We start from the raw sequence: 25,997 nt of genomic DNA, 5'->3' as shown, positions 1-25,997 counted from the left end.
AGGCTGTTTGGTTTGTGATGTCGTTCAGTGACGTTGGATGATGTCGTGAGGACACAGCAAACACGTCAAACGTACACACCGACTCGTTTTGTTTTCTTTAAAAGCTTATAAAGGCATTTTGCCAATGGGTGCCGGGAATAAATTAGTCATTTGGACTGGAAATGTGAAAAAAGCGAGCCGAGGGAAAGTGGGCGTGCCATTGTTTACATCTAACGCTGTCATGGTTTGTAAGCTAGCAATCGAGCTAACGTTAAAGCTAAGTTCAGTGAAGCTAGCATGATTGTTCAGACAGTTAACAGTGAACGACTGTCGACTGAGAACGGGATGTAGCTTAGTGTTGATCAAATAATGTCTTCACACGGCAATTATATATTCGTCAGTTGGTGTCGAGGGCTCAGTTTGGTCGCAAAGCTGCCTTTGCATCGTTAGCTAGCGGCTAACGTGATAGCTTCTTTGCTTGAAGCTGCTGAGGTCCAGTGCTCAGCAAAATGATGACGAGAGACCGTTCCTGACAGGCGGAGAGCGGGACAGTGGTTTATCATGGCTGTCATTATCGATTAGTCAATCGCTTACCTGTTATCTAGGCGGCTAATGACACAGAAACTCACTTTTGTCCATCAGCTATCCATAGCTCCACATAAAACTTTGGAAACTAGAGTTCGGCGCTTCCCAGTGACGTCACACCCTCGCTCCTGAAACAGCCAACCGCATCGCGTTTTGAGAAATGGTGACAAGCGCTCGGCCAATCACAGCCCTCGAATCGTGTGTCTGTGTATGTGGGTCCTATTTTGACTCTGGGTGCAATATGTGAAATGTACCAACGTGTAACATGATGAAAATCTCAGCTTGGTCTCACAATGATGAATAATTAAGAAGAAAACACACTTTTACCCACTTTTTGGACCAACTTGTCATTTGGTCCTGGATCTGGTGAGTGCAACATCCCCCCACCTTTCTGTTGACAGTGTGTTTCATGATCACTAAACTGAAATATTACCATCAAAATCATGGAGGTAGGTAGGTGTTCATGGGGATACTACTCAACAGGCCCGAGCAAGGTCCCACCACAAGGTTTATGTGGATCTGGTTCCTGTGTTGAGAGCACAAGTGGCAGCAGGGAGACTTTCAGAGCCAGCTGAAATAGACCTGAGCTGAGAGAGAGAGAGCGGAGAAAGAGTGGCTAGAGGAGGAAAAATGAATAACCCAGGGCAGGGTGGAAAAGAGAGCCCCCGTCGGTCTGGCGTGTGTCTTGGAACATTCTCCTGATATGTGGAAACAGACTTTTTCTGTAGCTGGTGTGCTGATGGGAACACAAGACGGCAGGTGATTTCTGCCCTCCGTGCCAGGATTAATCAGAGCAACAGGCTGCCGATGGCAAGGCAGGTTTTGGCCTCATGTGGCCCTGAATTCCAGCAAGTACAGGCCAGCGGGTACGTCATGTCTGCGTGTAAATGTCCTGCACACGAGCTTATTTTAAAGGCTGCAAGTTACGGCGTTGTTAGATCAGTATCCTGTTTGTCCTCTCTGAAATTCTCTCTTTTTCGGTATCATGTGCGAGTTGTATCTGTCCGCAGAGCACCCACGGCAGCGAGGCAATGTCAGATAACGCAGGAGACAGTGGGACTCTAGATAAGAGAGGAATTCCTCAACGCTCTACCTCCCGCCATCCTCCACTAATGATCTTCATGTGCAGATCCTTGGTTTTGCTTTCTCTGTATTCATACTGTATGTACAGTGGTGTAACTAACTAAAACAAGACCAAAAAGAAATGTTGTTACCTCAAATGACACTTATTGCCTTTATAAGCTACTCAGAATTGGAGTCTGGAGACTTCACAGGCTACTGTAGTATTAGCTACAGTAGTTTTAAAGTTTCTTTTTACATCTGTGTCTTATGCCTTATATATTTTTAACAACATAATACATATACACCAAAATAACCTGCAGGTAATTGTCAGAATACCTCACAGAACAGTTTTATCATGTCAGGAATGGCAGGATCAAGTGTTCAGCCGGTGGATGAAGGACTCAGTAGTGATCTCTTCAAGATGGAAAATCCTAACTGGCTGAGTGGAGCGATGGATTGCATTATTAGCAATGTGCATTCCTGGAAAAGTGAGTCCTCCCCCCTCCTCCTAATTATCCAGATGATTACTCTTCCAATTCAAACAACTGGTGAGCAGTCGCCTTCAGTCCCTTCACACTTCATCGTCTAATGCAGTCCATGAAGTCAGTTAATATCTGATAGCTGCTGAAATGTAATCTAGAAGTCTAATTAAAGACAGGATTAGCCTTCTTGTAGAGGCAATGCATTACATATCTGACTCAGCAGTGATTTGATTATCCTGAGGCACAGTTTCAGGTCATGTATGCAACATAAAGTAAGACCAGTATCTTAAACTAACTATTCTGAGTTACTTTCAGGAGATCATTGATTTGTTTTGCGTATAACTAACTTCAATATGTGTTTCTGTAATTGACAAAAACAGAGAGAGTATCTCAGTTGTAGAAACTGGAGCTTTGCATGTTTGTACAGGAAACATTCTCTGTCATAACCTCACACAGAATCCAGGCAGGAGAAATGACACAGCTTTTGCATTTCTCGCAGCAAATGGCATTGCAGTGGCGAGGCTGATGGAGGCACATATACATTTGTGTTTGTTACCATGGTAAAAATCTTTCCAGAGAGGTCCCTGACATAGGAAAGAAAGTGCAAGAAGCTCAACGTGACCACTACTCTGTGTGCATTTGTAATGTGGAGCATAAGTGTAGGAAGAAGGGCTAGATGTATGTGTTGGTATATAACAGGAAAGGGTGGGGAGATTTTGATAATTTCTGAAAGGAACATAATCCACCCCCCACTTGCTCTCTCCCTCCATGCCACCTCCCTCTCTCTCTCTCTCTCTCTCTCTCTCTTTCTCTCTCTCTCTCTCTGAGTCCCAGCCCCTGAAGGTGTCATAACTGTGCTCTCTCTCTCTCCCTTTCTCTCTCTCTCCCTCTCTCTCTCTCTCTCTCTCTCTCTCTCTCTCTCTCTCACTCACTCACTCACTCTCTATATCACCGCCTTTCAGATCTTTAAAAGCTGGTGCTTTGCTGTGTCTCTCTCGATCTCCATTTGTCTCCTCTGGCACTGCAGGGGACTCAACCGGCAAAGCACCAAGGAAAGCTACTGTATAGAAACGGGCAGAAGACTGAGGAAAGGGGAGAGAAAGGGAGAGAGAGGGAGAAATATACATCCAGAAATAGCATCAGCCACATTTAACTGACAGAGAGTGACAGAGTGGAGAACCTGAGACCTGGACAGAAAATGCCTATCCTTTCTAACTTAACAACCGTTGTTTTGTTGCTGATTGCTCACTGCGGATCGTGGACCGGGGCAAACCGCTTGGGCCCCTTCAAGGTCTGTCCCTCCTGCAGGGATCCACTGGGGGCAGGTCGGCCCCCCAGGGACCATAATGTTGCCGGTAGCACGTCAGTGTTGGCCCAGGGAGAGCCCTGTGGTGTGTACACCCTGAGCTGTGCCAAGGGGCTCCGCTGTGTTCCCCCACCACGGGAGCACAGCCCCCTCCAGGCTCTGTTGCAGGGAAGGGGCATTTGCGCCAAGCACAGCAGGACTAGTCCCACTGAGAGGCCCCACCCCACAGGTAAGATACTGTATACACACATACACACACACACGTGCACAAATCATGTATGCACACATACATGCATGCGCCTACAGATGCACACAGACACACGCATGGACACTGCAGGTAGGCTAGTCGTGTGCACCACACATAACTGTATTTACAGTGTGTCTCCTGTATTGCTGTGTGTTGCATGTGATGCTGTGTCACTCACCAACAAAAAGAAAGGCCAATTAGTGGGTGACATTTAAGCCTGGATGCATTTTGTGCACCACAGATGAATTTGCAAACCTCTAGCATCTAATACTGCTCAGCAGTGCCTCTGGAGTCACTCTGATAAAAATGTCATTTGTCATTTCAGTCCTATTGTAAAGGACTGTGATCTGTTAATCACAAATGATGGCAAACCACCAACAACAAGGGGCTTTTATTCGCTCTTGAGGTGTTGCAACAGTGTTCAAGTAAAGATGTGTTTCCCTGCATCTATATGATTTGTTAAGTGTGATATATTTCATCCATTTCGCTGTCAGGGTGCATGACAATGATCTGTCCTACAAGTCAGCCTCTCTGTAGAGAATTGAGAATGAATGTGAAACTGTCACAGTGTCACCTACATCCTGATCAAGCTGCTTTTTATTGCAGTGATCTCCATCTACTGTTCAAACCGAGATACTGCGATTAACTGCCTGAAAAGGAAATATACTGAAGGAAATTAGGTCTCTCATTGAATGACCACCACAGATAGATCTCATCTCAGTGACTGCTGAGAAATGTCCAGTGCAAAAAGATGCAAACATCGACACCACAGTCTAAATATTATACATGCAGCATATATTGTAAAATGTGACGTTGGATGTGGTTTGATGTTAATGGCTACGATGGTTTAATATCACATTCTCATGCCGGTCTGTCATTTCCTCTCAGGTCCCCATCCCTCACACAGTGGTGACATTGAAAGAGTAAGTTCATGCTTTTATTTCACAGTCTTTTAACGAGTCAAGCTAATGAATCGTCACCTAAATGATCAAAAATCTGAGATGCATAAAGCATTTCGTGTAACAAGATTGTATTCATATGTGAAGAAGAGGGTTGTATATCGAGCTATATTGTGTTATAGAGAGTTATTACCATAGATCCTTTGCTGTTTGGGGTGTTGCAGTGGCATGTACACACACTCTGCCCTGAAGCCATGCATTATGGTGCATGATGTGTGTGCTGCTATGCGGCAGAACTAATTGAGCATGATGTGAATCAGGAAAGTTTCAAGTCGGCCGCTGCCGCCACAGATTTTTCACTTTTGCGAGCCGGGTGATCCGCAGCATTCGAACTAATATGTTTGTCATCGTGGCAACAACAATTGTCACATAATTGGTCAAGATGACAGTTTAATTTTGCAAAGTGACACAAAAAAAAAAAAACGCACAGTCACTTCAAACCATTCAGTGACCTGAAAAGCTAAAGCATTGTGTAACAATATGGTTATATAATGTTATACAATATGTGACATCTGATATATATAAATATACATATTCTCTGCTCCTGGCTCTGATGCTGCATCACTGTAGCTAATCCTTTGTGATTCACATCCACACGTGTTGTGATCAAAGAGGATTTCTGCCAACACAATCACCTGAGGGGGGATAGCAGCGTGCCACTGCCACTCTTCAGATGAAGACAGGTTCTCTGTATTTTCGCCTCTGGTGATGTTTGAAGTCACTCTCTGCGTTGCTGATTTCAGGCACCCTGCCGCAAGCTGCTCAATAGTGTCCTGAGGGGTCTGGAGCTGACAATCTTCCAGTCTGACCGTGACATCTATATACCCAACTGTGACACCCGTGGCTTCTACAGGAAAAAGCAGGTAGAGTGTTACAGTCATGAAACGTGCAACTTTATCGACTGTTTGCTCTTGTGGTGTGGTGTGAAATTGTGTCTTTGCTGCACTGACTTGGTGTCACTGTATGTATTTCTGAGAGTGTGAGAGCTGCACTCCACTGCAGCTTTCTGTTCGGTGCATCCAGAGATTTGTCTGTGACCACAGGGGCTGAGAATAACTGACACTTCTCTTCTCTGAGCCTCTCAGCTGTGAGCTCAGAGAATCAGTACTGCGCTATGATGACATATCATTTTCTCTCTTCTCCTCTCTCACCACCTTTCCCACTCTCCCACTCAATCTCCGCCCTCCTTCCCTTTCAAAATCTCCCTCTCTGTCTTTTAATCTCACACAGTGCCGCTCCTCCAAGGGCATGCAGCGTGGCCACTGCTGGTGCGTGGACGAGCTCGGCACGCCCGTGCCCTCACGTGCCAGCGAAGATGGTACTTTACCATGCGATGGGGAGTGAGGGATGAGTCTGTCCTATTGCTCTGAGCCTGGAGGAAGAGGAGAAGGAGGAGGAAGAGGAGGTGGTGGTGGAGGAGCAGGAACACAGGGAGAGGGGGTGGCTTTAGCATGTGCTAGACACTGCCTGGACAGGAGGTAGCAGGGATAAACCACTTCCTATGGAAAATACACACCAGTTAACGTTCATGTCCTCTCTACAAGCAAGACACACACTCTCTCACAGTCCAGCAGCAGCAACAATAACATCTGCCTGAATGTTCAACAGTTGCAGCAACGTCCTCTGCGTCGTCCGGTGACATGCTGCATGCTCACATCAACGCTCCGTGAACTGCCTCAGTGATCCAAGCGGTATTACTCCGAATGATCTCTATATTCCCTGGCTCTTGTCCTGGCTTTCTGGTAGATTTTGATTTTTTTCTTTTTACTTTAGGATAGCTGACACTGCCTGTGTTTGTTCTGATCTCAGTGGGCTGAAATACTGTTACGCAGGTGATGTGACACAAATGTTTGAAAAATGTGTCTCCCTCACCCTCCTCTCTCCCTCTCTCCAAAGATACACTGATATCAACATACCTAATTGACAGAATATTTCTTTTTCTATTAATTTATTTTTGAGTCTGTATGTCCATCAAGTACTGCTTGAATCTTACAGTATCATATATATATGTCAAGTCAGAAAAAAATAGTCATACGAATATGATCCTGGATGCTTCTGTTCATTTTATTTGATGGCGATCTGACTGCTTATTAGTTGATTGTTTGTACATATGTTGGATTTTTGTGGTCGACTGTGTGTTCTGAAGTGGCAGACAAAAAGCTTACGGCTGTTACCCTTTTCAAAAAGTTGTAAGGCATATTTTTATACACGTCAATATAATATTTTATATATGAATTGTTGGTTTATTTAATGAACTACAGTACAATGCCATGTATTTTTATATTGTCAGCAGTTTCTTATTTAAAGACAGAGATTATTTTATTTCATGTTAGGGGAAGTGTTGTGCTTTAAAGGCACCTTTATGGCAAAACTCATCACATTCATCAGAGCTCTATTCAACTGCTGCACATCTTATGGTTATATCTCATGTTTTTAATTTCCTTTTTTATTTATGCTTTGTTTATTTGAGAATTGAGAATGTCCATGTTGCTATTATGTTTAATGTTGGCACATCATACTACAAATTCTGATTTCAACAGAGGAAAAAAAAAAAGATCAAATTTGTTATTGTTATAGTATGTCTTTCCCAAGTCCTTGCAAAAGTCATGAAATTGTGTGCTATTAAAGTGTGATTAGAATTTATCTATTTCTGAACAATCTTGTTGTGCCAATGTGTGTGCCGTGATGATAGGTCCGTGCACAAAGGACCTGTAAGATTTGCAAATATGAAAATAAAACATAATGATAATAAAAATGGAGAAGAATTAAACATATATTAATATAACCACTGGTGTCGAGTGTGTTCTTTTGAGCAGGAGAAGAAGATGAGAGTTGCGATTATGACGATGATAAAGAGATTTATTAACACAAACACAACCACCAAAGGCCAGATGTGCCCAAATATGTCATAATTCCAGTGATGGGAAGTAACTTAGTACATTTACTCAAGTACTGTGCTACTAATTCAATGCTACTGTATTTCTACTGCACCGCATTTCCATGGAAGTCTTTGATTTACATGCAAACCACGTGGATATCTTATAAAACATGGTACATAGATGATAAAGTAGTTCGAATTCAACATAAAAATGCCGCTTAAATGTGAATGTATCAGTAATTATAATGATATTAATAATAAAAGTGATACTAGATTTTGAAAGGAGCCACTTATACGTCAATAATACTTGTGTACTTTTACTTGATTAGAATACAGGGCTCACAGGAGGTCACCAAAGTCAATATTAATCTTGGTGCCCACCAAATACTGCAATATGTTTTCACCAGAAACATCTGGCGGGTTGAATTAAAACTTACGGCGGCCCAGCTTTGTCACACGGGCCCCACTTCGGCCAGCGACTGGTCTGTCCTGTCCGAGTCTGACTCATTGATCCTTTATCTGTCTGAGGTTTGTGTGAGTTCTGAAATCAAAAGCACCAAAAGAGTCAATCTGCAAGTCACAGGTGATTGAAACCGATCGCCGACTGTGGATATGTGTACAAAATTTCTTTGACATCCATCCATTAGACATTTCACCAAAAGCCAAACATGTCAACCTCACGGTGTCATTAGAGGAAAGGTCAACGGGATTTACAGTTGCACTCAGCGATCCAGCTCATAACTGCTGAGATATTTCAGTCTGGACCAAAGTGGTGGAACAATTGAAAACAATAAGTAAATGAGACTGACGCAGCTGCCAGAGGAGATACAGTTTCTGCAGCAGTGATTTGAAATAACAAAAATTACATCTAAAAAATCTGCCCCAAGTGGATCCCTGCAGGAGGGAAAGACCGTGACGAGGCCGGAGCAGTTTGTGTGGTCAATCATCTGCAATCAGCAACAAAACAACATTTGTTCAAGAAATGATCTGCATTTTTTTTGTCCAGATTTCAACAAACACGGGCTTTGACTTCAAAAATGAAAATTCCCTCTCTAGCTCTTTCACAAGCTGTTGAATATGGAGCTCAAACAAAAGAGATTCATCCAGAATGAATCATAAATATTTATAAGGAGAAGCGATGAAGGTAATGAAGGTGCGAGTGTTTAAACCCATTCTACAGAGACTTCTGCACAGTCACTCCCGAAGCCTTTGAGGGTTTCTCTGAATCATCACCAGCATAAGAACAGGTTACTCCGTATCACTGACTCAAAAAGGGCTTTTATTCTCGTATCCATTCTGGGAGAATCTCCTCTCCGCAGTCCCAGTAACCCGTCACCAGCAGCGAAACAGAAATTACACATTAGAGCACATTAGAGTCATGCTGCTTTTCTGCCATTACGAGGCACATAAAGGATCATTTTCTCCTGCTTCGCAACACAGGCGACCCGATACATGCCTGTTTCCAAGGTAACCGCATAGAATATCCAATTTGTCCATGCGTGATATGAAATGAAGGCCTCGCAAGAAAACGCAGGAGGAAGCATGATCCTTTGTAGCATCACACCACCACACGTCCTACTTCTCTATCTAGGGTGGTTGCATTTGCTATTCTTGGAGATTCTTTTCTGTGCATTGAGCCTGAGATGAAGCCGGTGATATCGTCTGACAAGGAAGGATATATTGCAACATGTACAATTGTGATTGTAAAGACAAGGCACATTTCTATTTAAAGATTAAACATTTAAATGGATGCAGATAGATTGGAGAGATTAGATTATTTGGGGGGGAAATGTGAAAGACATGGCCTGAATTTTATTTTAAAGCATTTAAATAATTCACATTCACAAAAGAGTGTGAGAAAACAACATCTACATACTGTGTTGCAGAGATATCTGCAGAAGTTAGCATGCTAATCAGATAGCCTCGGTCCATCTTGTCTCTTGATACCACTTCGTACCTCAAGAGGCAACAGTCTGACTGTAGTTTCAGCGTGGAGATGTTTTACAACCTCTCTTAGCTTTTATTTTATCTATTTTCCGTACCAAACAAAAAGAAATACGACTCTACGCCTTCTGAATTCTAGTTTCTCTCTTTTGGACGAGCTTAACTGCCTCGTTAACTCATCGTAAAACACACTTCATTATAACTCAACCTAAACAGATACAACTCAACAAAACCAAGTCTTGGTTTGTCTTTCCACAGTCACCTCTGGTTTGGTTGAAATAAATCCTCAATTCACAGAGTAAGATGTGAAAAATATTCTGGCTCTACACGTCGTTTGCTAATGCCTGACTCTTTTTCCATCCTCTGCCGCCTCTCCAGTTCCTGTCTGCTCGTCTTTCATCAAAGTTGCTGTAAATCACCTCCGTACTGTATCCCCTATCTTCAAACTGACCTCCGCTGCCCTTGGAGGCTGTGCTCAGCCCCAGTTCGGTGTCCAGCCAAGTTCACTGGGAGGCGGTTGAGCTGAGCCCTGTTGCCTGCAGAGACTCCTCTGTGATCGGGGGTCCCGGTCCAGACACACTCTAGGGCCGCTGGCTCCACTGCTTACTGACCCATGAGCTGATCAGCTAACGGTAGCTAGCTTATCATTAGGTGCTGAGGAGACATTACCCTAAGGTGACGTAGTGCTGTCACAGGGGTTATCTCATCTTGGGGCTTGGAGACACTAAATTCAACACAAAGTCTGTGTCACACATTGGAGGTTTGGAGAAGCTGTGAGTCTGTATGAGTCAGGGAGAGTTGAATGAATGAGAACAGTCTGTTGCATAATGTGGGATTCAGTGTTTTGGGAGCTTTACACATACAAGGGACTAAAAGTGGATGTCTCAAACTCTGCAGCAGCGCCACCTGTAATGACGAATCTAAAACAACACTGCTTCATATAAACTGGGCAGCTCTGTTTCTGTGGGAAACCTCAAAGCAGGATGATGTGACTTTGTTTGTGATCTTACTGCCCCCTAGAGGCTGATAATCTCTTTGGGTATACATAATGAAAGCTGTCCTCACATACATCTGCATACATCTGGTTCCTCTCACTAAAGTAGGACACTGAAACACACAGTTGAAAATAATTTGGTTGATATAAGTTCACTAACTTTAACTGTCTTCCTCTGTTGATACCACCCAACTACGCACGACCAATGTTACACTGTCAATCCATCAATACTCAGATCCATTACTTAAAGTTATTAAAGGTTAAAAAAGTAAGAGTTAGGGTTAAATAACTTATTTTTCACTACTGCTGCCAACTGTCGATCAAAGCCTGCCTCAGACACACGCTCTTTATAATAAGGCACCACCCTTTATAAATAGGCTAATAAGCTGTAATTAGTGGTTTCGCTAATGGGTAATAAATCATTTATATTTGCTTTAATGACTGAGAGAAGAACTTTTTGTTTCCAGGTTATAAAAAACTCACCACTAACTGCAGCTAATTTAAGAATAAATAACCGCTGAGTAATAAAATTATTGGAAAGTATCTCGTTAATATCAACATAACTAAATTAACTGTTTCTGTGACAGCTAAGGGAACAGTCCACTTATTTTCTGTCTTCTGCGCACACCACAGGTGATGTTTTACTTGCAGCCTGACTGGACAACCGTTGCTATGGTGATTAATTGACTCATTAACTGGTGCTCTGCCAGAATACAGCGCCCTCTTCATTACACACTTTATGGTGATAGTTTGACACCCTGGCTTTTTATGTGACAATCTAGAAGTTAATCCCTCCCAGATCAACACATCATCAGTAAAATGTACGTCAGGTGGCAGCAGCATCTTTACTGTTGTAGATGTAGATGCAGTAAGACCCTCTAAGGGTTAACCAGATACATCTGAGGGGTCATGAGATGATTACTGGAAGAGCAAGGGGAAAAAAAAAACAAAGATCTAATATAGAAATCTGATTTCTAGTTATCTGACTGAATCTGACCTCTTTTGGCCTCAAACAATTATTTAAACGAAAGCATTGAAATTATTTGACAGGTAGGTCTACATCTATCATTTAGTGGAAGCATGAGCATAATATATTAAGAGATATATAAGAATAAAAACCTGATTTTTATTAATAATCACAAGCCAAAAAGGCTCGGAGACACTGGTTAAAGGACTAACCAAGATTGCTATTCTAACTGAAAATCCAAATTTTTCTACTTTATTTTATGCCATTCTCGTGCACATATAACAAACCCTAACCCATTTTTCACCTTTTTTTGGGGTATTTTTGTAGTTTTTATTTCACACTTACAGTTCATGAGCAATGTAGATTTGTTTGTTCTTGTTATTGTTTTTGTCACTTGCAGTGTACAGTTCCCATTTATTTGTGTCTTTATTATTTTTTGTGTAATTTCTTTTATTGAAAATCTACATTTTTCCACTTTTAACACATTTTTTTTTTACCCATTTGTCATCTTTCTTCTTTTTTTTGTATTTTTTTGAGGTTTTTATTTCAGACTTATATTAGCAATGTGCATTTTTTTTGTTCTTGTTCTTGTTTTTTTCACTCGCAGTGTCTGTACAATTCTCATTTATTTGTGTTTTATTATTTTGTGTGTAATTTTTTTTAACTGAAAATATAATTTTTTTCCACTTTTAACACATTTACCCATTTGTTTCCAAGAACAAACCCATTTTTCTTCCTTTTTAGGTTTTTTTTTTCCACTTATTTTAACAATATAAACAGCTGTTTCCCTCTGCCAATAAAAGCTCTTTGAAATTGAAACATTGCGTTATAGCGCTGATAATTCCGACCGTCGACGTTAACGTGAACGCACCACGAAAATGCGAAGGACCCGCCCATCTCGGGGTCACCTGATGCAACAGTGTCGATTCTAATTGGCCCCTGCCACCTGTCGATCACAAACTCACCACGTGGTTGATAATAACATGGGTGGGCTCGAGGGGGCGGTGGTGGACTGTCAGCGATTATTTGGGAATATGGAGGCACGCATGGATGAAGTTGAGTAATGATTCATCTCGCGGGTTTAAAACGTTAAATTTTACTTCTGGACAACAGCTTCAGTGACGTTACAACACGACCGGAGCTCGAGCGGTGACCTTTGGTTGCCGTGGCCGTGTCGGTGCGAGAGAGACCCGGGGAGGAGCGGTGACAAACGTTAACAAGCTAACGAATAGCTCAGTAACGGTAGCCATCAGGAAGAAGTGTCACCGCCCGCACCAAGCTCTCTCCACAGGGGCGAGAAGAGCCCGTCCGCGGTCATGGCTGCCCTCGGTAACTCGGGGGCCATTTCCAGTCCCATGGTGATCCTGGCGCCCAAGACTAAAACGAAAAAGAAGCACTTCGTCCAGCAGAAGGTGAAGGTGTTTCGAGCCAGCGACCCCGTCCTGAGCGTCTTCATGTGGGGCGTCAATCACTCGGTGAGTCACAGTGGAAGCTAACAGTTGCACTACATGCTAATGTTGAGCCGCGGCGTATCTGTGCCATGTAAATCAGGTTAGCGAGCTCAGCTAGCATGAGCGTTAGCAAGCGAGGCTAAGTGTTACAACGGTATCTGTGACCCGTCAGATAGATTCCTGGACTCCGGAGGGTCGCCCACAGAAAACAGCGCCGTGTAGACCGCATATCGACAGGTGGAGGGCTGCTGGCCTACAGACACACTGCTCCTGTGACACAGCTGTTTAAATATGAACATCGTGGGGTCGTAATCTTTGTTAACAGCTATTATGATGCCATTAAAAATAACATCGAGTCATTGCCATAGCCATTGTTGCTAACAGCTGTCTAAACACAGAAGGATTACTCATTATTACAGTTTTATAAATCAATTCCCCTTTTTGTCTTGGATTTTTTAATTGTTTTACTTCACAATGTAATACTCGCTTGTGGAAGTGTTTTAATGTGGATCCAAATAAACACATAAATGAAATATACAAGTTAATTTTTTGGAGTAAATCCACATTTTGATCAACAGAAAACTAATCTGCAACAATTTTTACAGATTTTTTTATAGTCAAAACAATTGGGGCTAGAAAAACGACCATTATTATTGTTGATTATTTATATGAAACTTCAAAAGACAACAAAAAATGCCTTTCACAAGATCCCAGAGTCAAATGTATCGCTTGATTTATCCTGTCTACAGTTTAAACGAAAAAGATATTCAGTTCAAAATGATAAAACACAGAGATTTGGAGGACAGTTGTAACCAGATTATAAATCTTTATAATATATGTTGGTTTATAGAGAAATTACCAAAACAATTCATAGATTTATTAAGAAAGTCGCAGATGATTTTTCTTTTGATTGACAACTTGATTAATCAACTTATCGCTTCGGCTCTACCATTATTAGTTTATGCTGAAAGTAAATGTTTCTGCACTCCCTTTTTAGATGTGGGCTTTTAAATTATTTTTTATGCGTTAATTACCTTTCCTCTTTTTCAGATAAACGATCTTAACCAGGTGCCTGTTCCTGTCATGCTGCTGCCCGATGACTTCAAAGCCAACACTAAGATCAAAGTCAACAACCACCTCTTTAACAAGTACGGCGCAAAAATAAGCACATAGTAAAGCAGGATTGGTTGAAATGTAACTAAATTAGACTTGTAAAAATGTGCCAGACACTGTGGCCTGTGACGTTTTCAAGAAACTTGTTCCTGTGAGATACTCTCAGTGGCATTTTAGTCTTTAAGTGTTGTAGCTCTGTGGAGTTTGACAGATGTTGTCGTTCTTCAAGAGTTTGTGAAACATTATATTTTAATGAGCGTGTTCAACCGGCTCCTTCTCACTGTCCTACTTCCTCTTTCTTTTGCAGAGAAAATCTTCCAGGACATTTCAAGTTTAAAGAATATTGTCCTCAGGTCTTCAGAAATCTGAGGGAACGATTTGGTATCGAGGATCTGGACTATCAGGTGTGTGGTGTAAAGATCTACTATTCTGTGCGCAGACATCCTTCTGATGTCACTTTGTTGGCTGGAAACAGTTGGGCTGTATTTAGAGGAGCTAAGGTTTTTGCTTTAATGCATCATCATGGAGTAAAGGCTGATTGCACAGTGTAATGGTTGTAGAGTAATGACACCATCGACGTTTAGGGTTAGGCTATTTTGTCTGCATCCGGGCATGAAATCTCCCGGGAACATGAAGGCTGACTCCATAATAGAATAAAACAATGAACCAACACACGTTTTGTCCTGTGTTGTTAGTATTTGCTACTCTTCAGGGAAACTCAACGATCCAGTTGTGTTTGCGTCAGATGCAGCAACAATAATACCATTTAGAAACGCGGGGGGGAGGGAGAGTTGTCTGATTTGTACAATTACCAGCATGCTCTTTGTTTCCTGTTCTCCAGGTTTCGTTGACCCGCAGCTCACCAATGAGGAGTGCAGATGACCAGGGAGATTGTCTCCTCCTCAACTCCTACGACCGAGCGCTGGTCATCAAGCAAATCTCCAGCGAGGATGTTGCAGACATGCACAACATCCTGTCTGAGTATCACCAGGTAAGGTCCGGATGGTTGAAGGGAACTCACTGTCAACAAATCACTTCCCGTATCTGTCTCTGGCACTCAGGCCCGAGCTTGTTGGTTCCTGCCGAGGACTGAAATATTCAAAATCGGTCTACATGGTGAATTTCATCATGTACAAAAGTGTATTGTCGATGATAGCTGGCTTTATTCGCTGTCTTTAGTCAGTACAGCCCAACTTTGATGACAAAAGCTGCACAGTTAACGCACCTGCTAAAGTTTATAGTACTGTCGAGGCTACAGGTGGCCAGCTGATTCGGACTACCTCTTAGTCAGCTACAGTCGCGTCTACAAGAGGAACAGAAAAGACAATAGAAAGATTGAAATGATTCACTGTTATGTTTGTTGATGAGGCATTATTTATTCACAAGAGGCGTCACGGGAGGAAGTCACGGGTGTCGCCTGAAATATCTGCAGATCCTTCAGTGCTCTGTCATTTGGACCAGGCCAACAGGCGTCTGTGAGCGTCTGTGGTCCTAGCTGTTGTGTCGTGTCCTGCTCCGTTGGCACTAGTCAGCCTTGTCGGTGGCTTTTGGCCCAATCGAGCATGTAGGATCGGCGCTGGAGCCAGTCGGTGAGAGAAATCACTCTGATTGACTGTTGAGCAAATCAGTGCACAAGAATAGAAGCGAAAAAGAAAGGAGAAGCCCGTTGGGCCTCTCGCTGTAGTATCGATTACTTCACCCATTTAGTGCAGATTCTCCTTTTTCTGCCTCTTTCTCTTCAACAGTGCTATTTGCAATCTTTTATCAGACATATTCTCAGTTAGAAGTGGTTATATTAGCAACAGTGGTGTGAAAAACTGCTGCACAGTTTGTATATCCTCAGTCTGGAGTAGGCGACCTGAGCGATGCAACAGTTGGACTTTGTCACCGCTAGTTCTTTGTTGTCGGTTTGGTGCGTCTGGACCTTTTCCTACCAGCTGGGTAGCTAATGCTAACTAGCCAGCTGTCTGCAGATATCAAGCTGATGTCCAAAAACACAAAAAGCAAGAGCAGAGGGAGAAGTGTGGCGAGTTTTTCTGCTCTGATCTCTACTGAAACTGCTTTTAAACTGGCTATTCATGCTCGAATAAACTGAAGCACTTTGGATTTGGATTAACTGAGATTTCTAATATGTGCAACAATGGCTGCAGCGCAGATGGTTCAGGTCTTGAAATCCCAAAACGCTTTAAGCAAATGTCACTCAAACAATAGGTAATAGTGTATTTGTTAGGGACTATTTTCAGATGCTCTGCTGAGTGTTTGTGGCAGCAGGACGGTGTGTGTGTGGCATTGAGTCAAAATAAACTACAGCGGGTGTGTTCATGGTGTTTTTGATAGTTGTTGGATAACAATGGAGCTCCGTGGCACCGAGGAAGATATATCAGACTTTGATACACACTCATTACTCGGTATGAGGTTCAGTTGTTTCTTTGTCTTTTGATGGGATTTGTTGACGAGAAGAAAAATGCAGAATATCACCAGACGTTAACATTCGAACATGACCTGGATCTCAGATTATGTGCTATTTTTTTTAAATGATTGAATTAATTTTAATCTGAACCAAGAGCTGGCAAAGAGCTGCAGGAATAATGTTGTTAATAACGGGTGATATTTGAGTTTGCTGTAACTGAACTGAACCTCATTCATTAACTCACTTCAGGTTTTTCAATCAGCCTCCAGACACGTTCACATCACACACAGCGACAGGATCATTCACCTCCCGTCTGCTTCCCTGAACTGTGTACAAAGTCACACATGTCTGTGTGTCCTACTTACTATATTTTCTCTTTAACCTTTGTTTGGACCTTTTTGTAGCAAAAAACCCCCGAGAGCGTTTGTCATAGACTTCCTAAAACGAGCACTTCCTGCGGGGATCTTTTTTTTTTATTTTTCTGCCTCATAGGTGAGGGAAGTCGACCCAAATATGACTATTTTTAGATTTAACGTCTTGCCCGGAGCAGCAAAATGGTGCAGTGAGTTTGAACGATGGCTACATATTAAACCCGAGGACGGCAAACATCTGTCCCGCTGAAGTGTCCTTGAGCAAGAGCCTAGCTGTGGCTTTAAGGTCAGAGTGAACCCGACTGCTGACCTCGCTGTGGGGAAAGCTCAACTGAACGAATATATATATAAAAAAAAAAAAAAAGTCGATGTTACAGCAGCACTGAGCGTGGGGGAAAGAACAAATGCTCTGCTACATTATCATCATCTGTTACATGTATTCAAATGCTCGTATCAACACATCTACGTTCATGTAAATAGTAGATAACATTTGTAGGGGAGATAAGAGTAAGGTGACATACTTTCACCTCTGTTTTGTTTGTTTGTATTCGGTCTCATTTCAGTGCCCGGCCTGGTACCAGTGCTCATGCTTGTGTGGCTGAGGCGCGTGGGTACTTGAAAATTGGGTCTCACTTCGGGCTAAACATACCACTGAGTAAACTTTTGGCTGCTTTGAGCTCCTACTGGAATGTTGTAGCCTGTGGTTACGCAGCCTACATAGAAACTGGGAGGGAGATGAGGAAAATGGCAGCTCTGTTTTCAGAGTGTTTTTTAATTCACTTGGCCCTGAATGAACTCTTTGTTATCAGAGACACAGTTTCCCTCGTTCGTCGTGACCGTTTGCAGGTTGCTGTTTTGTGAAAAAGCCAAATGAAATATTGAATTACTGGGATATCTTTGTTTTTCAGCTGAACCGTATCAGCAGAAGAACAAAATACTGAGATGTCGTACTAAGCCAGTTGGGCCGGTTGTGCTGTAGAGGGCTTCACCATTGTGGTTTTTAGGCATTATTTGGATGAATTTTAAGAATGTTGAGGATCAGGTTTTGTGTTTGTTGGCAGCTGTAGGGATTTTGTCTGGAGACCAGCTTGTCAAGCAGTTTTCTGTTTCAAAGACCACATCAGTCATTTTTGACCGCACAAAAAAGGAATACTTACTCGAACACACACATTTTGGGTAGAAACTTGGCATCGCATGTCTTATGAAACACTCGTAACATTGATTTATTTGTTAAGTTGTTGTTTAAGGCTTCTTTCAGATAAAATCAGTCGTTGCAGCGAAAAGACAAGTTGTAAAGCGTCGTTAACCGCATAATGTTGCTTTGATTTAATGAAATGGTCCAAAAAACACATGTCGCCTTTAGGTTTGTTCACCCCATTACAGCAGGTGAGCCACGTGTGGAGGAAGCTTGCGAATCATGTAGCTGATCAAAACCAATGTGCACCGAACAACATCCCAACAGCCAGATGCACTTAAATGTTTGCACAATCCAACGAAGCAGCCCTAGGCTAAATAGGAGCGGTCCCGGATCTGCCCTCGCTCTTCTCTTCCCGGGAACTACTTGTGGTGTTGTTATCTTACATCTTACCACACTGACAGCACTGGAGTAGATAGTGATCAAACTACAATCCTGTAGTCCCACTCACCGGATGTAGACTGTTGGGACAGGTCTGCCAATGGGTGCCAGTTTCAGCAGGCATTACCCTCTTACTGTACAATCCCCGTCAATACAGGAAACAACAACAACAACAAACCTCTGAGCTAGCAACCTGGACACTGAAAATTGCAATTTACTTTCTAACCTGGTCAGGAATGGTATGAACCTCAGCGAGCTAGCAGCCATAACCTTTTATATTGCAGGATTTAACCATTTTAATGCCAAAAACTATTTTTCAGGGGCTCTGTCACTGCATCCTGAGTTTAGTACCTATCAAGACAATTGTGATTATTTAAAGAAATGCAAACGAGCCAGAGATACCCATGTAGTCGCCAACCGCTGACGAGGTGGCTGTGGCTCAGGAGGTAGAGAGGGTCGTCCCCTAATCGCACAGTCAATGGGTTGATCCCCACATTCACCTTGCTGCACGTTGACGTATCCTGAATATACTGAAAGGTTTCAACCTGCTCATTAGGAGAAAATTGGGAGAAAATCTGCCGTCAGTATAGGAAAGTGTTTGTGAGCGAGTGATTGGTCAGTAGACTGGAAAAGCGCTACTTTTCCACCCGTCCAACATATTCAGGTGCCCTGTATGACAAAAAAAGCAGCATCCCTGATCAGCTCTCCGACACTTCTACTGAGCTCCTGGCTCATCCTGAAACGCTGTAGCTGGGATTGAACCCGGCTCTCTGCGCCACGAGAGTCAAGTCAATTTTTATTTGTGTAACGCCAGTTCACAACAAAAGTCATCTCATGACACTCTCCAGTTGGAGCCAGTCTAGACCGTACTCTCTCATTTATTTATTTACAGAGAGCCAACGTTTCCCCCATGAGCTCGCACTTGGCGACAGTGACGAGAAAAAAGTCAACATCAAAAAAATGGATGCACAAAACAGTGTTCAGACAGTCAGAGACGTGTCTTTTAAAATCCTGCCCGTTCATTTCAGGGGACGCTGAATGAGGTCAGTCTGAAGTGAGTGTCTATTTTAACTGACGGCTACTGAGCACGGCTAACAACCTAACCTGGATAAGACTCAGTAACTGGCTTACGTTCAAAGCAACATTTGAAAGTAGCTGACTGTTGGCCTGAAAGACCGTCTTTCTGCTCTGTTATTGTATTCTGCTCTTTGTAAGCCCCTGACAGTATTCCTCTTTCTGCACTGACATGCAAATCCACTGTTGTTTCCTCTCTGCAGCACATAGTGAAGTGTCACGGCAGTACTCTGCTGCCACAGTTTCTGGGTATGTACCGGGTGAGCGTGGACAACGAGGAGACGTACCTGATCGTGATGAGGAACATGTTCAGCCACAGACTGGTGGTACATAGGAAGTACGACCTGAAGGTGAGGAGGAACTTCACGACAAACAGTCTGACCTTTTTAATCACACGTCCTACTTCTCATCACTGTAATGTGGAAGTCCTGCAGAAAGTACTTTTCTATGAGCTGGCCCCCGAGGTGCTAACAACCTGCTAATTCATAGCTTTTAGAGCAGAAGTGGCTTAAAACTCTGTTTAAGATAAAAAGTATCCAAAGGGGACGTTCAGATGTTGCAGCAGCACATGCACGGAAATAAGTGCAGATAGGAAGTAAGAGATAATAAAATCTTTAGATCTTGCCCATACTTTGAACAAAATGAATGCTTATAAGGTTGTTTCATTATCAAGTCCCGCACACTGATCCCCAATAACTGTAGCTGACTTCCACAGACACATTATAAGTAGCGCCAACGTTGACATGTTAGCACCTTGTAGGTTTTAATTCGTTGAACATGGGTGCTGAAACACAAAATAAACAAAATGGGTTTTATTTCTATAAAAAATGAGTAGGAAGAAGGTGCCTGTCAGCTCAGCTTCACCTGTTTTCTCGCCTCTCCCCTGTCGAAAAACATTCATGGATGCATTTAGCGCAGAGTACCACGACCACGAAGCTGTTGAGGCTTTTGTTATATGAAAACAAGCCAATCAGAGGTGGAGTGGGGCGGGTCTTGCAAAATATAATGGCGTACATCTGAAGCCAACAGTAGCAGCAAACGGTGCAAAACAGTAGTCTGAATAGAGCAGGCCTACGCTACTAAAGTTAACGTCGGTCATAGAGGTGGTACTTGGAGAGTCTAATGTTTTCTGTGGTGGCACTGACTGTCTGTATTAATTTGTAAATATAATCTAGTATATAATGTAATAAAAGGTATAATTCAATCAAGCATCAGATTCTCTGTTTTCAGTCGAAGTGTTTACACCAGTTTGTTCTTGCAGGGCTCTCTGGTGGCTCGTGAAGCCAGTGACAAAGAACGGGTAAAAGACACATCTCGTATCCAGTTTTTTAAATTATGAAGTGACCAGCTGTCTCCTCCTGAAGGCATATGTCTAAAATATGTCTTTTATTATTTAAGGGAAAAGAGCTTCCTACCTTCAAGGACATGGACTTCAGGAACAACATGCAGAAGGTGTACGTGACGGAGGAGCAGAAGGAGAAGTTCATGGAGAAGCTCAACAGAGACGTGGAGGTAGGCGACACCTCGCTGTTGTTGCACACCTCTGCCACACAGCGGCAGCATCAGCACATCAGGGATGAACCGGGCCTGCGATGCCATTTTGGCCGCAGGAGGATGGATTCCTCTTTTACTAGTTTAAAAACCACAACATGATTACTAGATTAATCAATTGATATATTAATTTGTAACTATTTTGATGATTCTATCTTCTATTACAGTGAATCTGTGTTGTCAGTCAACCATGTTATTATAACTAATGACTCTCTCCCGTTTCCCAGTTTCTGGTGAGGCTGAAGATCATGGACTACAGCCTGCTGCTCGGTATCCACGACGTGGGTCGAGCTGAACGGGACGAGGAGGAGGGCGAGGAGGTCTCCAACGAGGAAGAACCGGAGGCGGAGAACGGCCTGGCAGCGGGCGCGACGGTGGGCTCTTATGGCACCTCCCCAGAGGGAATCGCTGGTTACATGTCCGCCTGCAAGCCTCTGGGGCCCGGGGAGTTCGACCCATACGTGGACGTGTACGCAATCGGGAGCTGCCCAGGTGAACACTCGGGTCAGGCCTCAACATAAGACTAATGGAGACTGAGAGTAAATTGTGATGTTTGGGGAGAAATGCTTACTCGTCTCTGATTTAATGCGGAAAATGATAGTCATGCTCCCAAGACGAGAAATATGAAGGACTGGTGATCCCCTGACTTTCTGGCAGTTGCATTGTGGGTAATGTAGGCGCAGAAGTTCAGTTCTGATCATTTGTTTTTAAGCTGTCCAACAGTGTTATCGGAGTGCTAGACAAGCTTTTCAAAACCTGGCGCCTACATTACCCACGTTGCAACTCAGCCATTGAGGAACTGATTTATCAGATTACATGTAGCTTCCTCTTGGAGCCACAGAAGACTTTGTTTAACTTTTCTCACATATGCAGTATTACTCCTCAAGACCAAATGCGGTGGAGTTACCCTTTAAATGTACCTCGTCTTCTGACGTCCATGTTTTATGATTTCATCTTAACTATCAGCATCTAGGTCATCTGGAAAGTAACGATATTGCTTTTGATATTCACTTTTAACAAGGATCTTTCATCTTTATGATTGTTGCTACGAGGCCCGTCACTGCCTGTACAGTTCTGTCAATATAGGCCCAATAACATCACCCTGATTGTTCTCTGCCTTTCATCTCAGGAGCCCCTCAGAGGGAGGTCTATTTCATGGGCCTGATTGACGTACTTACTCAGTACGACACAAAGAAGAAAGCCGCTCATGCAGCAAAAACTGTCAAACACGGGGTGAGTAGCACGAGCGAGAGGAAGGAAAGAGGTGGAGGGCCGCTGTCAGGCTGCTCACAACACTGAGTCGTACCTGCACGAAGGGCGACGTTTGATGTTTCCTCTCCTGTCATGTCATGAAGTGCACGATGTACAGAGATGATGCTGATGACCTTTTTTTGCTCTCTGTCTCCATCTCTCCTCTCTTCTTTGCTGCAGGCTGGCGCTGAAATCTCCACAGTCCACCCCGAGCAGTACGCCAAACGATTTCGCGACTTCATCTCAAACATTTTTGCGTAACGCTCAGCTATGAACACTGCCATAAGTCGATCCAACTGAGAGCTATAAGTCTATTTTATCATTGACCAAAAATAGTGCGCACACGGATCATTATTTAAATGTGGTGATCTGAGGCGAGACTACTTAACGTTGTAGCAATATAATGTACTACTTCTGATGCATATATTTATTTTTAAGATTTAAGAAGCATTTCTTCTAGATATTAAGCACTCTTAACTGAATAACTTTGGAGTTGTAGGGTACATGGAAACAAACTGCTGTTGATCAGTGTTGGAAGTGTTAGAGCACATCAGTGCAAGATCAAATATTATTTTTCTTTTTTTTTTTTTTTTCAGTCTGGGTCCTCAGGCGTGAACTAAACTTAAAGGAAGAGGTTTGAAGTTTTGGGCAATTATTATTTGATTTCTTTCTTAAAGTCGGATGAGAAGATTAAAGCCAGTAGCACTACTCTTTTTTTTAATTGAAAGAGTCCCTGTGTTGTTTGTCGCGTTCATGAGGTTGCATGTGGATACACAGTCCTGCCGAAGGTGTCACATTATTCCACTGTTCAACAGGTGGCGCTAATACGCTAAAATAATTAGCATTATTACAATTTTGGTACATGACTGCGATAATATTGTTTTCACAGATATATATTGTGACATGAAATAATACAAGAATTTCCTCAGGATAACTTCTAGAGTGATTGGGGTGGTTTTGTTCCTGAAGGTCCTGCAGGAACAAGACTGATGTGCTGTGTACGCAGCGCCTGCATGTCTCTGAAAAGCAACAAACTTCAAATTAAACTAAATTGCGTTGCATCAGGGAGACTTCTCTTGTAGATTAGGCATCGAAAATTAGCATTGTGCGAGTTTTCCTTTTGTATCAAGCAGCAAAAATTTGTAGCAGGTTAGTTTGCCTCACTTGACCTGATTTGTTTCCAAATTACAACCTAAAGGTTTACGGAGCAAAGAGACCTTTGGAGGAGCGCATGAATTCACCTCAAGGAACAATAACAAGCAAAATAAAACCTCCACAGGTCTTTTAAATATGTCGAAGCTGTAGGAGGACGAGGAGACAGTTAGCATTGATACTGGAGACAGTTTGCCTCGAAAGAGGATCTGTGCACAACGTGTTGTTTTTGCATTTTGGATTTTGTACGGATTAAACAAATGAGATGTTAATTAGTGAGCTTTAGAGGTGCTTGTAGGTGGATGTTGTTACCTTTTGGATGGAGCTAAGCTAGCTGTCTCCCCTTGCCTCAACTCTTTATGCTAAGTTAATCTGAATTTAACTTCTGGCTGGATCTTCTCATCGAACTCTCAGTAAGAAGGAGAATTTTTGTTTCCCAAAATGTCAAACTATTTCTTCGATCTTAGAATAATGAATAAACTTTAATAGAGATGGGTGTTAAAATAGTGGTAGTGTAGAGATAATATTATTTATCTGTTGAAGGAGGCCATTTGAATGTTTAGAGTGCCAAACGTGTGGGATCGAAGCTTTATCCAGGCAGGATTTGCATACAACTTAATCAGCTCTATTGTGACAGAGCAGTTCAGTGAACCATAATTAGAAAGGATCAAATTCCTGTTTTCTACCAAAGTCTCGACTTAATTTGATAGAAAACGTACAGAACAATTGAAATCACACAATATTTTTTAGCCTGTAAAGATTATTTCCCTGCGTCTCTTAGTTACAAACAGCCTGTGAAGAGGATGTGGGCCGGCCGGCCTCGGAGCATTTTCCTTTACCCACATTAACGAAGCGACTCGTCCGACTTTTTAGGATCAGTCCTGCCTTTTTTAATGAAGAACGTCACGCGTCGACGTCTTAACTCGACATCAAAACACTCCTGAAAACGAGCCCATCCATCATCATTCTGGACGCACTCCTTTCTGAACATGGTGTAGTGTTTTGTGCATTTAAATGGCAAACGTGCGCTACGTGAATCATTGTGATAGGATAAGAAATAAAGAATATAGCAATAGAACTAGGAACTATTGTCTGTGTAATGTAATGACGTTTGAGATTTAGTGGTAACCAAGGTACTGTGTAAAACTTTATTGACAGTAACACTACATTTGAGTAGCTCGTGCAGTTCGCCTTAACACAGTGACATGAAACAGCTTTCCTAAAACACACTGACAAGGCAGCGTAGATACAGGATGCTCTGTATGATGCCTCATCCTCTGATGATTGCACATGTTGTATTTTTGCAAATCAGCTTTTGGACCAAAATATATTTTACAAAGAACTTCTGAAAAGTGTTTTGACTCGTTATTTATTGGAAAAATGTCTGTGTGGGAGTCTTCATGACGACATCTGATTTCTGCTGAATCGGTTAGATTTGTTGCCGTAATTAGAAGTGGTGTCAGAATCAGGTTTATTTTAAGTAACCCTGAGAGATGACGACTCTAAACCCGCCTGATACGATGACATTAGACGTTTTCTCTGCTGCTCAAATGTTAAAGACACCGGTTTGACAGACGGTGACCTCACAGGTGGCTCATGGTGCTGTAGATCTCTGGTACAGTGTTCAAAAAGCTCCTCAGAGGTTGACTGAATGAAATTTTTAATTGCATCATACCTTAGCAAGCAGTGAAAATTACTTCCCTCCTAAATCAGAATGTGAACGGGTGCAGACCTTTCTGATGCTGAGGAGACGAAGGAGGGAGATTAAACAAAAGGCTGGAGGTCAGAAATGACAAAAGATGAAGATGGTGAAACAAAGTAAAATAGGTTTTGGTGCCGTACCACCAGAGTACAGAGCAGCTTCTTTCTATTGGCTGTGAGACGCCTCAATTCATCATCAGCACTCGGCCATAACTAAGTTTTAATTTTATGACCTATCCCACTATGGAGCCAGAAGAGTGAAACTGAAAAAATAACAAACATCATAAAAATCACTGTCACTGATAAGAGACAGACATGAGGGAAAAATCTCAACATTGTCAAAAAAAACATCAAAATCCCAAAAAATCTAAATAAAATGAAATAATTTTTAATGTCTGTTTTTCAATGTCAACACAACTTTATCCAAATACAAACATGTCAATGTTTCCTTTTGTTAGTTCAGGTTTTGTTTTCACTGTCACTGTCACTGTTCTGGCTCCAGATCCAACTCGACCCCCTCGCTGGTCGTCTCATGCTCTTACACGGGTCACACACAGTCATCACTGTTAAACTGAGACCGTTTCATAACCAGTTAAAAGTTTCTTGTAGAACATTCAATTAAAATTATTTCCAAAACAAGTCCATGAGGTGCACGATCAGTAGCACCAGTGACACGTGGGTGATCCAGTCTTCAGTCCCATCAGCAGGTGTTAGTGTGCAGATAATAAAACCACTGAATGTAACACAGCCAGTGAAAAGCAGGAAGGACGAGCTATTTAAATCAAATATGTAAATGATTATCAAGTATCATAGAAAGGTAGAGTCACATTCTGGCTCCATCTACAGTTTTTCTTTAATTCAATGACGTTTCGGCCTTCAGGCTTCTTCAAGATCAACACACACTCTGACATACAGCCACTCATGTTATATAGACCACGTCACAC

The 25,997-nt window shown here is 42.4% G+C and overlaps 3 protein-coding genes across 8 annotated transcripts in view; 2 read left to right on the top strand and 1 right to left on the bottom strand.

Annotated features, from left to right (window-relative positions):
* spryd3 (SPRY domain containing 3) overlaps positions 1 to 677 on the bottom strand; it is a 51,455-nt gene extending 50,778 nt beyond the window's left edge. For 3 of the 5 annotated variants that reach the window (XR_014623562.1, XM_084366768.1, XM_084366767.1), the window contains exon 1: positions 574 to 667. The gene's annotated coding sequence lies outside the window, so the exon portion shown is untranslated. Of the gene's footprint in view, positions 1 to 573 lie in introns of all 5 variants that reach the window. The other 2 variants (XM_084366770.1, XM_084366769.1) reach the window with 2 other exon arrangements.
* A 703-nt stretch (positions 678 to 1,380) lies between these two features.
* On the top strand, positions 1,381 to 7,383 carry igfbp6b (insulin-like growth factor binding protein 6b). Of its 2 annotated transcripts, XM_084366775.1 has the most exons (5): positions 1,381 to 1,430; positions 3,136 to 3,643; positions 4,550 to 4,584; positions 5,364 to 5,483; positions 5,851 to 7,383. In XM_084366775.1, exons 2-5 carry the CDS (start codon positions 3,307 to 3,309, stop codon positions 5,962 to 5,964), a joined length of 606 nt encoding a protein of 201 aa, XP_084222901.1. In that variant the 5' UTR covers positions 1,381 to 1,430; positions 3,136 to 3,306; the 3' UTR covers positions 5,965 to 7,383. The 2 variants fall into 2 exon arrangements, with proteins under 2 accessions (XP_084222901.1, XP_084222900.1); XM_084366774.1 differs by lacking the exon at positions 1,381 to 1,430 and having other exon boundaries at positions 3,066 to 3,643.
* Positions 7,384 to 12,391: 5,008 nt separating this feature from the next.
* Positions 12,392 to 24,698, top strand: pip4k2ca (phosphatidylinositol-5-phosphate 4-kinase, type II, gamma a). Its single transcript, XM_084366772.1, has 10 exons — positions 12,392 to 12,878; positions 13,905 to 14,002; positions 14,275 to 14,371; positions 14,809 to 14,958; positions 19,602 to 19,748; positions 20,660 to 20,698; positions 20,797 to 20,910; positions 21,177 to 21,441; positions 22,079 to 22,182; positions 22,381 to 24,698. Exons 1-10 carry the CDS (start codon positions 12,720 to 12,722, stop codon positions 22,459 to 22,461), a joined length of 1,254 nt encoding a protein of 417 aa, XP_084222898.1. The 5' UTR covers positions 12,392 to 12,719; the 3' UTR covers positions 22,462 to 24,698.
* The last annotated feature ends 1,299 nt before the right edge of the window (positions 24,699 to 25,997 follow it).

The sequence above is a fragment of the Pagrus pagrus genome, assembly GCF_965226575.1.
Source record: "Pagrus pagrus genome assembly, chromosome: 11".
Lineage (NCBI taxonomy): Eukaryota > Metazoa > Chordata > Actinopteri > Spariformes > Sparidae > Pagrus > Pagrus pagrus.
This window is presented reverse-complemented; position numbering and strand designations above follow the sequence as displayed.

Coding starts and splice junctions, on each gene's coding strand:
- pip4k2ca (XM_084366772.1), top strand. CDS start 12,720: ATGGCTGCCCTCGGTAACTCGGGGGCCATTTCCAGTCCCATGGTGATC. Junction 14,003..14,274: donor AACAACCACCTCTTTAACAA/GTACGGCGCAAA, acceptor TTTCTTTTGCAG/AGAAAATCTTCCAGGACATT. Junction 14,959..19,601: donor TCCTGTCTGAGTATCACCAG/GTAAGGTCCGGA, acceptor TCCTCTCTGCAG/CACATAGTGAAGTGTCACGG.
- igfbp6b (XM_084366775.1), top strand. CDS start 3,307: ATGCCTATCCTTTCTAACTTAACAACCGTTGTTTTGTTGCTGATTGCT. Junction 4,585..5,363: donor ACAGTGGTGACATTGAAAGA/GTAAGTTCATGC, acceptor TGCTGATTTCAG/GCACCCTGCCGCAAGCTGCT. Junction 5,484..5,850: donor GCTTCTACAGGAAAAAGCAG/GTAGAGTGTTAC, acceptor AATCTCACACAG/TGCCGCTCCTCCAAGGGCAT.